Below are 19,781 nucleotides of genomic sequence, written 5' to 3'. Positions count from 1 at the left end.
CCCCAGTGCCCGGAATGACAACACTGCAAGATGTCAATCATTGAAGGGCACGTTCAAAACTCATCTTCTCAAAGTTCCAGAACATAGAAAACCACTAAAATAATTAGAAACTAGGTCCAAAATATTTTTTTGAAAAGAATTAACTTGATGTACAAAAACAGTCGTTGTTTACTTTTTTAACTTTTTTTTTTTTTTTTACAAAAAAAAATTTTCAAACAAGTTTATTGTAGTTCTTACATTTATTTTTATCATCATCATCATTATTATTATTATATATAGTAGTGTCCCCCCTGCCCCCACCCATATCTACCAGTGCGATTGTATGCCAGTGCAGCTACTGGGTCCAGAGTAAAGAAAAAAGGCTTTTTTTTTTTTTTTTCTTCTTCTTTTAAATGGCATTTAAAAATAAGGATTAGCTCATCTTTTGTATAAAGTATAACTGCTGGTCTTAGGGAAAAAAACACATTAAGAAACCCATAAATCTAAGAGGCACGCTATGGGGTTTTCTTTCTTTACAAAAATAGATAATAATAACAATGATGAAAACAAAATAAAAAAGTGCAACCTAGTATTACGGTCGTAGACACCGTGCAAGGTTTCAAAAACAGCTACAATGAAAATTCATTGAACTTAGGTAGCTAAAAACCTAAAACAATATTAGAAATTGTACAAAAGAAAAAAGTAAATACACAAAAACAAAAAGACATTTCTCTTGCAGGGAAGGTTTTTGGAAGGACAAGAAGGCAGGTCTGTAGAGCAGCATTTGGACATGGCTGGAGGCATCTTTGGTTCGGTTGAACACACAAAGGTAACATGAGCCTAACTTCCAAATGACTATGGTTTTAACAGTAAACGTAAAGCTCGTATGAAGGTGTTACAACCCAACATTTATGCCTAAAATGAGCATTAGCTATACTTACAAAACACTAGTCCCAGTTGTGTTAAAAGTTACAGAAAATGAAGGAGAGTGTAATGAGAATGTAAAAAAAAAAAAGGGCCACGACAAGCACATTTTTAACTCCTCTTTTAGCAATGTAACTGTAGGACAGGTGCTGAGAGTTTCTACAGTGTTCAAATGTGCCAGAGATTGCTAAAGTTATGTCCCCAAAGTGCATGTTCAAACTACACTGCAAATAGAGCTTAAAGTATTTTGTGATTCCTAGTCGTTTCACAATTAGATCAATTTTTCAAAACCTTGCTTAAAACTTAACGTATAGACATATACATATAGTTCTATGAAAGAAACAAATGTCTTTCATCACCACAACAAAATGAACCAATGATATTTGAACAAACATTGTTAGCAAAGTAAACAGCACATTGACCATCATTATCGCTTTGGCCATATTTCGGCAACAATGTTCAGCCAGTTAATCCAGCCGCAGTTCAAAATGGCAATGTAAATGAACGCAAACATTGACGGATACAGAGAGTGAATTTCCAGGGTAATTGTGTATTGCGTAAATGTGCACATCTATAACAGATGATATAAGCATATGCCCGAATCCCCCAGGCCATGAGGGAAAGATGGGGTTAGACTCGTCACTACTTGTCCTTTCAAACCTGCAGGAGATTTTGTTACACTGGTAGGAAAAAAACACCTGTAAAACAGATCTGCATATTTTGAGGATAATAAAAAGTCTGATATGATCAATGAGTCCGCATGACCAGTCACATTTGCTGCGACCACCCCCAACATGAGGTCCAATAGCACCATTTTATATAGTCTGTTTTCTCATATCTATATAGCAGTGAAACAAGCATGCCATGTTTAACAGGAGGCCTCCAATTCATGCAACAAATGCATTGCAAATTTGTATACATCAAATTTTCTCAAATGCAAAGACTTGGTTTTGCAGCAGAAAAAAAAGTTCAGTTCAGTTTGTGCTGTTTTTAATGGACCAAAAATGAGGCCTGGATTGTCCAACTATAAAACAATAACTGGGTTCAAAACTGAGGCAGTAAAGTAGAGATATTTAAAGGGTTTTTAAAGACTGAGACAGTGAGACACCACAAATGTGTCTTATTGGTAGGTAGGATTTAGATAAGCAAATTATTATTATTATTTTTAAAAGGTCATAACTGGGCAGTGGAGGGCCTCAATGAAAAAAGAAAAAAAGTAATAAACACTTTGACGGTTTGGCAAACAGACATCTTTGCTCAAAAAAACTTCACGCATAATTGCTGAAGTCACTGGTCAAAACCTTCCCATTGTGATGCTGGCCAAAATAACCCGTCTTACGCTAGTTGAGCAATCTGGGCAACATTTGCTGGTCCATGTCTTAACCACTTTTAAGGCAACACAACTGAAATCAGGTTGTTTTTTTGTTTTGTTTTTTTGTTTTTTAGGTTATAGTGAACTGAATAATGACTGTGGATGGAACCCCAAAAGCCCTTAACATTTTGCATATGAAAACGAATGACAGGAAATAGTTTTGCGATTTTCAAAAGAACCTCACCCATTTTTCCTTTCAGAATCAATCTAAAAACTGAAACCTCGAAAAGCTAATTCACTGCATCAACAGATAAGATGACACGTGATTTAAAAAAAAAGAAACACTTAGACATGGTCTTTTCAGAATAGACCTAACATTGTCAGTGACCAATTGTCAGTGAGAAAACTATGTAGAGTTATAACTATTGTATATAAATTAATTTCCTGGTGTGAAGTGGCAGATCCGACAACATTAATCAAGCAAACTTCAGTTCAAGATATCGAGGGGATTAAAAAGCCACAATAGCAACTGTATCTACTCAATGATCTTCTCAATTACAGCAACTGTAAATATAGAGGCTTTTGTATGGAGATGTAAACACTGTTGCTATGCGAGACAGAAATTATCATATTCATCCATAATACCAGATAATTGAAAACAAAGCAAAAAAGAGCTTTCTGAAGCATTTCCCATGCCAGGAGAAAATTAATTTAAAATAGCCATTTAGAGCAACCACCCTGCCACAGCCTGCATTAAAAAAAAGAAAAAAGTATGGCTTTTTTTAGCTTGTCCCTGTCATTTGACCTTGGTCTCTCAGAAGGTTTTCCTCTCTGTGTGACAAAATAGGAGCAAAACAAAAATTCAGACAGCTTTTTGGCCATGAGGTCAGTTGTGAGCCCAGTTGACCTTAACTCACTTTAGTCTCTGACTCATTAATTTACTCCCTTATACTGAATACAGACTTATACTTGCGATCTCACGAACAACACTAACAAACACTAATACAAAACGTCAACACGAGAAATTAAATAAGAGATGGATTACTAACAGATTAATATGCTTTTTTCCCTAAGAGTAGCAAATCTACACAAAAAAAGGGCTAACTGACTGTTCGACAAACTTAATTCAATTCAGCACCAATAATGCTAAGAGCAACAGGCCTTTGCATTATGGTAAATATTCTGGTATCCCCAACAGCAAATTTAATATAGTGGTTTCAATTATCTGATGAGTTTGAGCCAACAAAAAAACAAAAGAAAAAAAACAAGACTTAACTAGTTCTTCGTTGCCTAACTCAGCCACACTGCATAACCCTACAACCCACAACAAAATTGACAACAAAAAAAGAAAACAGAAAATCACCCCTCATAAAGGAAAGTTAGAGGAATAACACAGAGAGGAAATGACATCCCTTAAACCCTGTGGTTGCCTGCGCGGGGAGGTGGGGGTGTGCCAAATAAAGCAAGTCATTAAAGCTTAGCATAGATAAAATCTGAGCAAATTATACTATCTTCAAAACTAGCCCATCATTTAATATGACTTATTTCCATCCACAGACTAAGAAACCTGATTAGGAAATTTGTTGAAACAACAAAAAAATTTAGTACTTGTTTATTTGTAAAAAAAAAAAAAAAAAAAAAGGAAGGGGTCGATATATATGCTGCAAAAACTAAATTAATACAAATAATAAAAATGACAAAATGAATTTTTCGCTTTATAATCACCTAATTCTTATTTGCACCCGCTGCCATGCCTCCATCTGACTGTGGACATGGCAACGGAAACTATCATCATAAAATGGTACAGTAGTACAGATAGCTAGACCACGAGGAGGCGGGCTCTCCGGGGAAGATGTCCGCAGAGAGGTCCAGTGACTGGTCATGCGGCTCGCTGTCAGGAATAATGGTTGTATGGAGGGAGAGGGTGCCCGATGCCATTCTGGTAGTGATGATGCTGGCGATGGGCGATGTATTCTGCGTAGCTCATTGTCATCTTTTCACTACGGTACCTAAAACAATGGTGAAAAAGGGGTAAGCATCAGAACCGTGGAAGACTGTCAAAATACTGTTCACAACACAGGCCTGTAGATGACTGTAAAAATGACGTAATCAATCACCTTTATGTTTCAAACATTAACCTTTCCTCTGTGGAACACAAAAGGAGAAATTTCACATTTTTCTCCAAGGTTCTCTTTTCCATGCAATAAAACTGAATGAGAACAAGTCAAGCACCAAAACAAAAAAATACTTTATTAAATGAGAATTTTACCAATAAAATTATTTTATTAAAACACATTATTAAAAAACAATCACACAGATTTCTGCATTTAATCACACCAAACATCACAATTTGTAATTACAATAAATCTCCAAATTAAACTAGAAACAAAGACAATTGTTGATATTTAAACATATTTGTTTAGTGGCATTTTTACTACAAACTATGAATGAAGGCCATTATCACAGATACCAATCACTCATGCGTCAGGTCTATTAAATTAATTTTGTTTTTCAATTTGTGGGTGTAAATGTAGCCATTCAACATTACTGTATAATTGAAAGCCGGTCCTAAACTGCAAATTATGAGATTTTTAAATTTATAATTCATTAACCATTACAGAACATTTCAGATTTAAAAACTTTTAACTTAAAACAATACTTACAAACCCATTATAAATATAGCCGCATGTATGTATGCATGCATGTATGTATACATACATGTATTTATGTATGTATGTATGTATGTATGTATGTATGCATGCAAGCAAGCAAGCAAGCAAGCAAGCATGCATGCATGTATGTATGTATGTATGCATGCATGTATACATACATGTATTTATGTATGTATGTATGTATGTATGCATGCATGTATGTATGTATACATACATGTATTTATGTATGTATGTATGTATGCATGTATGTATGCATGTATGTATGTATGCATGTATGTATACATGTATGTATGTATGTATGCATGTATGCATGTATGTATGCATGCATGTATGTATGCATGTATGCATGCATGTATGCATGCATGTATGTATGTATGTATGTATGCATGTATGTATGTATGCATGCATGTATGTATACATACATGTATTTATGTATGTATGTATGTATGTATGCATGTATGCATGCATGTATGTATGCATGTATGTATGTATGCATGTATGTATGTATACATGTATGTATGTATGTATGCATGTATGCATGTATGTATGTATGCATGCATGTATGTATGTATGCATGTATGCATGTATGTATGCATGCATGTATGCATGTATGTATGTATGTATGTATGTATGTATGTATGTATGTTTGTATGCATGCATGCATGTATGTATGCATGCATGCATGTATGCATGTATGTATGCATGCATGCATGTATGTATGTATGCATGTATGCATGTATGTATGCATGTATGCATATAGATCTAGTAAGGACATTCTAAGTTTGGACATTGTGTTCAGCAGAAATAAATCAATTTGTGCAAATGGGCAATCTAGTGAAATTGCACATGCCTTTAAAGGGACAATAAGTAACTTTTTAGGTATTTTATTATCTAAAATCAATATTTTTATTCATAAATATGTCCTCAATGGTGTACAAATACCTCTGCCAATGATCTGACTTATCCTCGTAAACGAAGAATTTATTATCTTTATATACATGGGACGGGTAGGTCCACGGAGGCTTCCATGTAGTTCCGCCATCTTGAAAAACTATAATAGCAGAGAGGGACAAAAAGTACTAGGCCAACGCGTTTCCACAACGCGTTTTCGTTCAGAGCCCGCGTCACGTGACTGAAACCAGCAGAAACGGAGCAGAGCAGTGAGAGGCGCTTTTGTCACTGCCCCGGCAAGTTTAAAAGGCTGCACTGCACGGTTAAGTCACAGGATAACGAGTCTTCTTCGTCGAAAAAGTCCACAATAAGACCGTAAAAGGAAACGTGATCGGAGATTACAAAAACAATAATGTCGGGATAGCTAATGCAGGAGAAAGCTTTCAAAAGAGACGCTGAAGTTGGCTGCTTTCTTCTCGACAGGTAAGTCAATGTTACGGTCTTAATTACAGGCTTTTTATTTTTATTAGCCTATATAGACCAGCGTTTCCCAGCGGGGTGACGCGGCACCCTGGGGTGCTTCTGGCGAGAGCAGGGGTGCTGTGTAAAAAAAAAAAAAAAAATTTACCATCAATCTCGGATCGTCGGAAGTCTCTAATAACAACAAATAATGCACACAAATTTATAATAAAAATGCAAATCATAAGTTTTCGGCGTTGAATTGCGGAGGTTGCGCTTGCGTGTGATTTTATTCCCGTGACTTATTCCCAATGCGTCCACATAAAGCTGCCTATTTTTCATTGATGCGCTTACAGTCAAATACACACGAAAACATTGTCACAACGTCCGTCTTGCCGCGTATTCACATAAACTATGCTATGTCCGTGCTGCTGTCAAGGCAATGCGTGCGATTAATGTTTTTCACTTTAACATGTTAAAAATATTTAACGCAATTAAAGCAGCATTTTTTTTCTGTCATACTTTGGCTATAGCGTTACATTATATAATCACGTTCTTCTTCATGCAAATGCTTCTAACCATGCAAGCGAGAAAATACAAAAGAGAATGCGCTGTCCTGTGATGCTGACACGACGTGCGCCAGACTCGACTTCTCTTTCGCGCTTTCGCTTTGAGTATCCTCATCAGAGCAGTCTTAAATTAGTTAAGTCTTAAATGAACGTTAAGAGTTGTGAGAAAATGGGACACCTGTGGGATCCACATGTGACAGTGCAGCAGTGACATCAGAATCAAATAACACTTCATTCATAAAAAGATGCCATTAAACAATTATTTGAAATATACTGTCTTTATGATGTTTCTACATTAATTTGGAGATTTACTGTGAAATTATTAGGCTACATAAAATATAGTAAAAACAAGCTATCTTGTGCAATTATAACAACATTATCCCAATAATTATCCCAATTATTATCCCAATAATTATCCCATAAACTGAGTGAGCTAACATTTAGGTGAATGATATGAATAAAAAGCCTTAATTGAATATGTCATTATGTAAAGTGATCTCTTCAGAAGAAAGTAATTATTTCCTAGATTTTAAATGGATGGACAAAAAAAAAATAAGAAAATAAAAATATCTATATGACAGTAGGCCTATAAGTTCTTCCCTGTGTGGTATTGAAAATTGATACATTTATTTATTTATTTATTGCTCAAGTCATACATAAATGTTTCATTCATTCATTCATTCATTCATTCATTCATGCATGCATTTGTAACATGCATGAACGAAGAAAAAAAAAAAAGGAACAGGAAGAAGATAATCTTATGGTACCTGTCATTTATTTGTGCACATCAAAAATTAAATAAAACAACCCAGCACATTTCAAGGTATAGTATCAAAGTAGTATCTCTACTATTGAGTAAAGTAGAGAAGGCCCTATAAACAAGGTTGTAAGTTTTGTTTGTTCAAAACTGTAATATTCGTTTGTTCGTTGTGTCAAGTTGTAGTTTGTTTGAAATAACAAACCAGTTCACCCGAAGGAAAACTCGATGAAGTGCTATTAGAGGACATCCTGTCATAGCTTTTTGGTACATAATGGCTACCGTAGATGCAACACACATTTGAAAATGCGAGGCGCTAGAGAGCACTATTCATTTGATTGCAAAATACAATTTCACCACTAGATGGGAGAAAATCCCACTTACTGTCCCTTTAAATTTTTCTTGTTATAAATTGTTAAACAGCCATCACAAATTAAAATATATATATGCCTATTGGGCTTAAAACCAGTCTGATGAATAATTGAACATATGTAATTTTCAGTCTATTTCACCTTTAATCTTAGATTCAATTGGCATAAGAGAAAATGGACGATAGGAAGACATTTGCAGCTCATCTCGCCCAGGTTTTGGAATGAATACTATACTCTGTATATTGTTGGTGGAAATTGACTATGTGCTGTTGCACTTTTAATCAAGCGCTGGATCATTGGTACAGGATCATTGGTGCAAGATTATTACTGATTTTTTTTATAGAATTTGGCACTAAAGCCATCAGGGCCCACAGATTTGTAATTAGACAACTGTGAAATTACTTTCTTTTACTTTCATTTCCTTTCTCCAGTGTAATTTCTACATCCAAATGTTTTCTTCTGTGCTAAGAATGGGGAGGTCTAAATCAGAAAATAATTCTTCTATTGCACACTTTCATTCATAGACTTCTCTATAGAAGTCTACAAAGCAACAGTTAATTTCCTTTACTGAAAATTTGATGAAATGTTAGATAAAAACGTATCAACTATCAACCAATACCAATATTTTAAAAATGCCAATATCGGGTGATATATATTGGTCAACCACTAGTGGAAATATTAGCGAGTGATTCATTCAACTGATAAAGTAGATGAAAGGACATCAAACTTCTGTCAAAGGAGCCACTCAATTTCACTATTTCTTCAATAATGTCGGCACCATTGCTTCTATGCTAGCTTGATTAGCATTAGCTTGATTCATGCTAATGCCAGCAGCTCCTCTGGAACATTTTCTATACCTCCTGCTTCTCCAATATTCTTTTTTTTTCAGCTTCTGCCATTTCAGATTTTTTTCTGCCATTATTCAGGAGAGTCAGAGTCAGTAACTTTTGTTTGTAATTTAATCTTCAGTTCTTTTAGATCTAGAATTCTGAAGTGAAATAAGAGTGAGAGAGTGTGAACTACAGTAGTCAACATTTGAAGTGGATCAAAACCTTTCATCAAAGTTATACATGAATTTTGAACAATGCCCGTTCTTGTCTTAGGACCGAATGTCTTGTCATGTTTACTATTGTACACACATACACAGCTCAAGCGGGTACTGCGAGTCATCTTGAGGTAATAAAATATCAAATTAATATTTTGTGTTCAATTATTTGCTTATGTGGCAAATAGCCACATTAATGTAGAGACTGTCCTCTACCTGTGCGCCAAATTTCATAATTTTCCCGCAAATGGTTCTATGGTCTGCCATTGACTCAAGAATGGATAAGGATAAGAAATTAAACTGAGGTCCTGACTCTCAGTGGTCATTAAAATTCCCTTGTCCCTTCTCATAAAAGAGTAGAAGTTTAACCCCAGTGTCCAGGCCAAATTCACTCCATTGGCCCTGGCTCATAGCCTGGCAAGCCAGACCTACATCAAAATGTTGGGTCTGGCAACTCACCATGGACACGGCTCAATCCGAGGGGCGGGATAAACGGCTGTCTTTCAAATTCCCTCTGCACGCAATAGGACAGCGCTTCAACCAACCAGAGCGTTTTCCCAACAGCGGAGCTAGTTGATAGATTCAACTTTTGCCATATCTGGCCGGCAAAACTACGAACACATCTTCCTTTTTTTAAGAATGACTTAAGTGCTGTTCTATGCTCTTCTCAAAGAAAAACCTAACTCCAAGTCCTCCAGAGTCGCGGACAAAGCCGATTCGAAAGATGTTCGCCAGCAGCCGCCATTCTTTGTTTTCAAGTAGCAGGTAACCGTCGCAACTCTGTCGTCATTATGTTAAGCCCGCCCCGCCTACTCTATACACGATGTGATTGGCCTGACCCAATTTAGGTTTTTGCAGCTCGAAAGTCAATGGAGAGTTGCTAGACTGCCCTGGCTGCAAAATACATTTTGCTGCCGCTAGGGTGCGTCTAGATTTCTAGGCTACCTGGCTCAATCATGGCTTCTAAATAATCCCCATCTACTCAATTGGCTCCATCAATCTCTCTCCTCTCCACCTATAGCTGGTGTGTGGTGAGCGTATTGGCACCGTTGTACTGTAGCTTTTGTCAATAAACCTACACCAACACAGGAGAATACATCAATATGTTTCTAAATATGTGAACAGAGGGTTGTTCCATAAAACAAGATTAGAATACAAGCCAGGCTTATTTTGGTTAGTCAGACTTATTGTCGGTGGATTCTGTTTCATAAAGCAAACTTAAAATAGTTCAAACTCAGTTACCCTGGCAACTTATGCTGAGAAACTAGCCTGGTCCAGGGCAGGCTAACTGTCAGGCTAAGCCTCAGCTGTTACACAGATCCTCTAACACTGACCAATAGGAACACAATGATATTACCACTGACACTCTCTCATACCATTATTGGACTTTATTAACCACTATTAGTCCAAAAATAAATACACAGTATACAGAAAATCAATTGGTAAGATTCAACTGGTAAGATGAATCTGAGCTTAGTAATTGACAGTATATTAGCCTACATTTGATTTACCCCATTACAATAGCACCTTTACAGTTATTGCTATCATAAAAATACACTTGTAGGTTTAAAATTCTAAATAAGGCACATCTAATGTCCAAATAACAAATATTTTAGCACATACATACATACACATATATATATATGTATATATATGTATGTATATATATGTGTGTATGTATGTATGTGCTAAAATATTTGTTATTTGGACATTAGATGTGCCTTATTTAGAATTTTAAACCTACAAGTGTATTTTTATGATAGCAATAACTGTAAAGGTGACTGTGACAATAACTGTATATATATATATATATTTATATTTATATATATATATATATATATATTATGTACTTTATTGTGGCTTTCAATTCAAACACATTTAACACAATTATACAAATGGACAGTTCCTTTAAAGACATCATATTTTCCCCCAAAAAATATTCATTTATTATTTATTTTTCCTTCTACTTTTTTCTTTTCTTTTGTGATAACACCCACCAACACATAGCCTAAAAAACACGATTAGAACAATAACCAAAAAGTACATAGTTAGACACTTTTACATATGATTTAAGGGGGAAAAGACAAAAAACAATAAATAAATATTAATAAAATTTAACATTCACATATTTATATCAAACTCTTATAATGACACATAATTCCTAATAGTTATTCAAGTAATATTATTTGAATATCAAATATTCAATATTAAATAAGTCAATAAATAAAATAACAAATAACTAGAAATAAAAGGGAGGGAGGGTTATATAAAAATGTAGTTAATGTAGGCTAATACATATTCCTTTATTTTATGGAATATTCTTTGATTTTAGAGTTGCACATATCTTTTCAAAATGTATACATCTGCTCTTAATTTCATGTTATCCTCTCCATAGTGTACTTTAGAAACTAAATCTACTCATTTAAAACTGGGGATTCTTGCTTTCTCCAAAAAAGTATTGCATTAAAAGCTGTAATTCTCAGCATTCTAAATAAGTATACGTCATCTTTATTAAGTAGCATAGGTCCTATACCCAAAAAAATACTTTGTATCTTTATATATTTAGTTTCTTAAAATAAACTTCCCTGAATTAGGCTACTTCTGTTCACTGAAGTACTTCTGTTCGCTAGAAGTTCACTGCAACTTATCCAACATCCTAAAGATAAATTATTATAATTAGAAGATATTTCTAGTGTTATAAAATATCGCATATTAATTTTCCAAGCAAAATGTATATTTTAGTCAGAATTATTGCGCTCCTATTTGGCGCGCATGCGCGCAGCAGCACTCGTTCAATATGAAGATTAGCAGCAAAATGGATACATTTGCATGACTTTCTAACATTTACAGATGGAGAATATAACTGTAAAATGTAAGTTTTGCAATGAGGGAAAAAAAAAAAAACATCACAAATGCATAAAACAGCACAAAATATACGCTGTTTGATGGTGGATCGATTTGATCCACGATCGACCTCTAGGGCTGCTTCAGAAACGCGTGCACACGCAATTATCTAGACTTGATAAACCTGGATCAAATTAGTGAGATTGCGTGAACTTCAATTACCTTTTATGGAACCACTTTAGCCCCAACTTATTTGTTAGGCTCATTCAAGTCCGGTTTTGGAGTTTAATCCCCGCTTTTCTAAGCGTCTTTTATGGAACAACTCTCTGTTCATCGCGATTTCAAAATAAAAGTTTAAACCCTTTAGAGTGTGCGTGTTTTGATGTCTACATGTTCTTGTTCAAGAAATTACAGTGGCTGTAGCATTTTCAATCTTAAAAGAAATAAGTGGACATTTAAATTAAATGTTGTTTGGCCAATATTAAACAAGGATTTGATCATTCTGTTGAGTAACAACAACAATCGGGCCATTGGCGCGCTCTGCAGGCGTTTGTCATAATACATAATTGTATATGTTGAATACGAGTTACATATGTTGAATATGATTACATTATGTATTTTAATTGTGTTGTTCAATAAAACCATATGATAACTTGCTTTTGATCCTTTATTTAAACCAATTAGTATTGCCTCATTGTTATTATATATGTACTTTAAGTGATTTTAAAAAGGCTATTTTTCACTTAGGTCTACTTTTATATCCACAAAGAATATCCGATTAATCGTCAAAATAATTGACTGATTACACTGATTAAAACCAATTAAAAAACAATTTTTCTTAAAATATCATCTCGTTCTCAAACCAAATCGTGTATCGTCTCGTGCGCTAAGTGTATCGTCACACCCTTTAGATTCTAGTGCTGTCAAAATGGCTGAAAAACAAAATTCAAATCTTCTACTCAAATAATATTCAAATTATCTAAGTGGCTATTTGAAAGCAAAAACTTTAACTTTCTTATATTTGTACAATATTATTTATCCAGCATATTTTTACTTAACCTGTTTTGAATCTTATTTAATGTTTTAAATAAATGTCATTAAAACAAGATTTTGTCCGAATTGTGAAACCGAAAATTTTAATGAAATATATTTGATGTTCTGTGGAGAGCCAAACCTTCTCCATTCGGTGGATACTGTTGCTTCTGGTTTGTGTATTTTAATTTACAGACAAATCTACAAAATATGTTGTCTCCCAAAAACTTGAGTCTTTTTTTGTCATGTCTGTATGTGTATTTCCCTCATCTAAAATATAAAACATGTTTATAGACTGATATTTTTCTGATGTTCTACAGCAGAGTTGTTGTTTAGGAATATATAAACAGATGGTTCAATATGCTGGTAATGAATATTCTATGAGAATTTAAATTTCAAGTTTTGACTGCTAATGTCACGTCCGTAACACTGGAATTGCACTTATGCTTCGGTAAAACAAGCCGTCAACTTTACTTTGTTCCCCACAGTAGCACGAAAATTACCTGTTATTTAAACTGTGATTAAATTTCAGCAGAAAGCAAGCAAAGAAGGCGTCTAGGTTACGACTGTAACCTCTGTTCCCTGAGACCAGGGAACGAGACACTGCATCGAAGACTTTATGGGGAACGTATTCCACGTGAACCGGTGTCTGAAAAGCTATCCAATCACGGTAATCGAAATTGGGAGGCTTAGGAATAGCCTGCTACCTATGCTGCTATTTATTCTACCCTTAACATTAACTAGCATTATCGCCTAATGCAAAGGTAGGCCTAGGCTACACGACTCTAGACCAGGACCAGTACCAGGGAAAAACTAGACCTTACAGTGATAAACTCAGATACTGGGGGACTCGAGACGAAAATGCATCTAGCAGATCGTCTCCAACAAACTCCTAGTACACATGCCTAAGCCAGATATTAAGGCAGCCCCCGTGGGGATGGCACTTGAATATCATGTCTGAAGTTCAAAGCTATAGTCTCTTAAACAACTCTCAGACGTGAGAGGAGACCTGCTATACAAATACAAGGTGGCTATCCATGTGGCCCGAAGAGGGACAATGTTTGGTTGGTCTATCTGGAGCTTTATACGAAGTGGTGGCCTCAGAAGAAAACCCCCCCAAATGGGAGGAAGCCATCTCACGCCGAACAGAATCTGTTTGAAGCTCCCGTTCATGGCGGCCTTACTAGAGATTTCTCTATGAGATGAAGCCAGCCTGTACACCACTGGGTGACCAAGATTGGCACCACCTACTACATAAACCTGACGACTCTAACACAAGAGGAGGCCTATGACCAGGTATGCAATCCTACCTATAAAAAAGGGAACTTCAGGGCTCTAATTCCTATTTTTACATATCCTATCAAACATACCCCTTAATACTTTCTAAACAAGGAACAGAGGTCTAAAGTTTAACAACCTTATAATAAAGACCTACCTAAACTTTATTCTCAGAATTAAGGCCTACAAACCCAAAGGCTAGAAAGGGCGCGCTCACTACCAAGCCAGATTCTGTTTTATTTATTTTATTTATTTATTTTATTTACTTTTTCCTCATGTAAACATTACATTTCAATCAGATGTACATCAGATACTATATCGGATATCTTCATATCAAAAACTCACACAACGTACAAATACATACATACATACACCATACAGTCGTGTTTGCCGTACATCTACTCATCAGAAATGTAAACTTTTTTTTTTTTAAACAAAACAACAACAACAAAAAAGAGGAAAAGAAGTAGGGAGTAGTCTTTCTGGGCATTCTAAATATTACCTAGAAAATAAAATCAGGTCTTTGAGATGTTGCATATTTGGTCAATTTTTTTCCAGCACAAAGCAAATTGTTCCAGATTAGGGTTTAAAAATGCTGTTATCTTCTCTAATTTGTAAATGTCCATTGTAATTTCCATCCAGGCGTTTACGGTAGGGCTCTCGTGTGACAACCATTTTTTGGTAAAGCTCTTTTTTACAGCCTGAGAGGGTGTAATAAAATATCTTATCAAATTTTCCCAACCAAACTCCCTCCATTTCTGTGACCTGGAGCATTTCCATTGATACCTCCATATTATTGTCCATTCTTCCTCAGATATACTTCCTCCTTCCTTTTCCCATTTCGTTTTAATATAGGAAGTCGAGTGCGTTTTAAGATTTAACAGACATTTATATATGCATGAAATAATTCTACCAAACAAATCTGAGTTGTATGCTTTTCTGAAAAATTCTATTATAACTTTCCCTGTCCCTGCCACATTCTTCATCTTCATATTAACAAAATGTCACATCTGTAAATATCGGTAGAAGTCTTGTGTTTCTAATGAGTATTTCTCTGAGTGATTCAAAACTAGTTATTGTCTTACTTTTTATATTACATAAAACTGTTAATCCTTTATCCGTCCAGTCCATAAATCTAGTATCTAATCTATTTGGTGTAAACTCGGAGTCGTATGCACACCATTTAAGAGGCACAATATCCGTCTTTAATTTATATTCTATTATAATAGTTTTCCTTACATTAAGAGTGCATTTTACCCATGGGTTCAGATTCTGTTTTAATGGGAAAATATCATCATCGGTCCAGGCCTCAAGCCTGATGTAAGAAGCGCCTGGGGTAAAGAAAATAGGGGGTGAGGAAGAAGAGAGAAGAGGGTGGTAGTTATTCACCCTCAGAGGAAAGGGATCCTTCACTGACGCTGGAGCACCTGTGCTGGATCACCTCCCTCAGATCCCTCTTCCTTGAGTCGTGAGTCGGGGCGTGAGAGGTGACGCTGAACCTCTGGCCCGGTCTCTGATCCTCGAACCGGGATGGGCCAGGCCCCCCTGGCTGTCTGGGCGTGGATTCGGACCACAGTGGAATGCATGATTTTAATACAGCCGAGCATGCCTTCGCCTCTCTGAACTTTTCCATCACCGTCCCAATGGAGGCGCCAAAAAGTTCAGATGGCGAAACCGGGGCATCGAAGAGAAAACCCTTTTCTTTCTCCCCGATGTCAGCCAGGTTCAGCCACAGATGTCTTTCCATGGCCACCATCGACCTTCCAATCGAGGCAGCGGTTTGTCTGGTGGCCCCAAGAGCCAGATCTGAGGTGCGGCGCAGTTCGTCCACTGTGTCAGGGGAGAGACCCTGACCCAAATCCATCAGCAGGTCGGCTTGGTATGCCTGTAACAGACATCGTGTGTAAAGCAGCCCCAGCCTGACCTGCTGCCGCGTATGCCCTGCCATTCAAGTGAGATATCATCATGAGTGGTTTGGAAGGCAGGGCCAGAGCTTTCAGTGCCGAAGCCTCTCCAACAGCGGGATAGTTTGCGAACGTCTCGTCGATTGGGGGCATTGACACATACCCATGTTCACACATTCCCTCAACATCAGCATAGTTTGCTCGCTGTTGGCGATGGATGCGTGCAAAATATGGGTTCTTCCACGCCTTCTTGATCTCAGTATGCAGATCAGGCAGGAATGGAAGGCTCACAGGAGCTGGGGAATTATGGCCAGAAAGGAACCATGCGCAGAACTGCACTCCGTAACACCCAAGAGCTCATCATACACGGGGCAGAGAGGCTGTGAGGGTTCAGGTAGTACCTCTTCTTCACCCTCATCAGACATCTCCAGCTCTCTTGGGCTGGGTGCCAGCAGAGCACTTGCTGCTGGATCAGAGGATGTAAGAGATAATACATCCTCTTCCAGCAACTCACCCTCACAAGCTTATGACGGTCTTGAGAGAGAAACACCTCTCTCAAACTCATCAGCGAGCTCCATCTGCCTCAGCACAAGTGGGACCCAAACCACTGGGCCCAGATGCCTGTCCCTCTTCCTTCGAGAGGAGGGCCAGACAAGAGCGGAGTTTTCTTAGTGGAAAACTCACATTCTGCACAATCAGGTCTTTCAAGAACTGATCATGCGTGCTCTTTGCCCAAACAGTAAATGCACAAGGTGTGTGTGTCATCTGGTGTCAGATACCTGAGACACAGATCCACACACTTCTTGAAACGCTTATCACTTGCCATAATTGTTTCTTACCTTTTTCAGGTGATATCAAATCAGACAAAACAGTCCCTGAGGACAAAAAAGGATGACATGTTCTCTAGGCGCCCCTTTTATACTTCCAGGTTGCACTAGTAGTGACGTCATAGGCTGTCGCCGGTCAATTTCAATTGCCGTGATTGGATAGCTGTTCAGACAACGGTTCACGTGGAAGGCGTTCCCCATAGCGTCATCGACGCAGTGCGAGTTCCCTTTCGAAAGGGGACTCCCTTTGTATTTACAGGAGCTGTCAAGTTTATCAGTGAATGATTCCGCACCGTCACCAAAACTCTTGTTATAATCGACACTGTCCAAACTGCACAAATAAATATCTTATTTAAATAGTGTTTGCACTTTGTTAGTTATTATGAAAGTATTTGTGAGAGTGCAGAAGTCGAGTTGGCTACAATGCTCAGCAGTGCAATAGTAGATCTAAACTTACTGCTATAGCCAACATTTTTCACGATCAGTTAATCTTGCCAGTTGTAACAGTAAAAGCATAATAAAAGTTTTCCAAAAGTGTTCCACGTAATGTTTATAAGCAAAGACATTACTATCATAGCCCAATTATAGCATTGAAATCTTCAAAGAGACACGCTTCTTTAACCCCTTAACCAGCAAGGACACAAGCTGAAAATGACATACCCAAAATGAAATGGCTGCATTTCATGAACACTTCAGTCTACAGGCATAATCCTGGTCTCATTTGAAACCACACTTGACAATTTAAGAGAACCTCAAATTGAATGAAAAGTGACTACCATTTTTTTGTATGATATACTTTAAAGGGATAGTTCAGCCAAAAAATGTAAATTCTTTCATTAATTACTCACCCTCAAGTCGTTTTAAACTCGTAAGACATTCGTTCATCTTCGGAACACAAATGAAGATCTTTTTATGAAATCTGAAAGCTCCAAATCCTTCCATAGACAGCTACGCAACTGACACTTTGACGCTAAAAGTTCATTAAGTAAAACTAAATCCATTTGAACTGAGCAGTCCAAATGTCAAGCGAACATGCTTGAGCTTCTGTTTAACACAACTGATGTGTGAGTTGATGAATGTAAATAAGTGAATAAAATCCTAAATTCAATCTGTTCAATCAATTCAAACTAATCTTCATACTTCATAATGCATGTATACAGTGCAACAGCAAAAAATAAATGTTACAATTGTTTAAAACTTATATATAATTAACTAGTCAAGGTGCAATACCAAACAGGACCACATGGAGATGCCAGAAGACAGTTCAAAAGAAACAGATCCGTTCAGAATTACTAAACAAGAAAATACAAATGAAAAATAAAAACCTTCTAAATCTGCTGCCTATGACATCCTGTGAAAAATGCCCTTAAGAGACTAGTACCGTTGGGCACAAGAACTAAAATATTCTAAACTAAACTAAAATAGCCCTGTATTGTATAGTGATAAAAAATTGTTTAGAAAAGGTAATTCTCTCACCTGGTCAATTTAATAGTCTTCCTGAAGTCATTTGTGATGGGAGCTTTGTAACCTCCCTTTCGAAGTAAGGAATCTATGGTCTGAATGTGGTCCCATCCTATGGAGAGAGAACAAATTTAATCCTGTTTTTTTCATACTGATTGAGTGTTACCTTTTGGCCTATTCTTCATCTTGTTTCTGCTGTTATATTATAACTGAATGCAGATAAAACTCAGGCAAGTGTACTTTTTTCTCACCTTGCTCCTTCGCAACCTCTGGCAGGTAGGTGGCGGTGCGCTTTGATCCTTTTTCATTAAAAAATTCTATCCTAATGCCGTGAACACCCACCTAAGAAATAAACACATTTTGAAAAATCTTTTTTCGATTTGATCTCCATGTAACTGATAAATACTGTCACTTTGGTTCTGACAATGACATAAAAATTGTAAGTTAGTTTTTGGAGAAGGGTCCAATTTAATCAATAAGGATACGCATTTTCAGAAATAATTATAAGACAACGATGAGTCATCAATGATGTAAGAAAATGTTGAAGTTGACAAAAACATGAGACGCATACAAATGTAGATCATTACGTTTCCTCACTTAAAAAAGTGTTTATTCAAATCCCTAACCCAAAGTATGAGCAATAGTGATGCTTGCATTACCAAACACCACTGATGAGAGATTCCTAAAGCAGCTGCTACACTTTACTTCTAGTGGACTATTTTGCCTCTGGGTTTGTGATGTGTAAACATAGTCTAGCTCTGAACTGGGTCACTGTTGACAAAAGGTACAAATGCATATGTAATGGCAGCATAACTACATAACACGAAGACTCTGGTTCTAATTTCCAGGATCTGAACAAAATATGTTTTTGTGAACAGAAGGGAAAAGAATGCGAAAATGATGTGGCAAGAGGATAGTGACTGGTACCTGCATGACACATTCAATCAAACTGTCATGCTATTTTAGTTTTTTCAAAGAAAGGCAGTGTGAGTGGAGAAACAAAACAAACATTATTATTCAAATAGGTGATTATAGGTTTATTTTACTTTAATATTTTATACAGGTTTGAAGGTGTTACTATTCAGACAAGATATGTTTTCTAAACGTCTGAGTGACAATTATAAACTTTTTATAAACAATTATAAAAGTTTTTAGTTTTTTTTTTCGACCTCAGTATTCATCACTAAGGTGGGATTGTCTATTGTCTGGATGCAGCTGTTAACCCTCTGGGGTCTGAGGTGTTTTCTGGGCCCTGGAGGTGTTCTGACATGCTCTGACATTTGTGCTTATTTCTGTTACTTGTGACATTTTCATGGCTAAAGTCTGACACCTGCAGTTTAGGAGTCTTGGTCAGATTACAGTGAGGAAAAACACTGCAAAATGAACAGTTTTTTTCACAAAACTGACATTGTGGCTGTTTTTTTTTTTTTTTATACATCATCACATATAAATATAT

At 36.5% G+C, this 19,781-nt stretch overlaps 1 protein-coding gene across 2 annotated transcripts in view; it reads right to left on the bottom strand.

Annotated features, from left to right (window-relative positions):
* Positions 1–390: 390 nt before the first annotated feature.
* The window catches only part of ammecr1 (AMMECR nuclear protein 1), an 80,306-nt gene continuing 60,915 nt past the window's right edge, over positions 391–19,781 (bottom strand). Inside the window, exons 4-6 of one of the 2 annotated variants that reach the window (XM_081390640.1) lie at positions 18,577–18,667; positions 18,341–18,437; positions 391–4,224 (exon numbers count right to left, since the gene is read on the bottom strand). In XM_081390640.1, the coding sequence (XP_081246766.1) occupies positions 4,110–4,224; positions 18,341–18,437; positions 18,577–18,667 (303 nt within the window). In that variant the 3' untranslated portion in view covers positions 391–4,109. Of the gene's footprint in view, positions 4,225–4,335; positions 4,361–18,340; positions 18,438–18,576; positions 18,668–19,781 lie in introns of those variants that run through there. The other variant, XM_081390641.1, reaches the window with a different exon arrangement.

This window comes from Scardinius erythrophthalmus (genome assembly GCF_964197995.2).
Source record: "Scardinius erythrophthalmus genome assembly, chromosome: 17".
Taxonomy (NCBI): domain Eukaryota; kingdom Metazoa; phylum Chordata; class Actinopteri; order Cypriniformes; family Leuciscidae; genus Scardinius; species Scardinius erythrophthalmus.
This window is presented reverse-complemented; position numbering and strand designations above follow the sequence as displayed.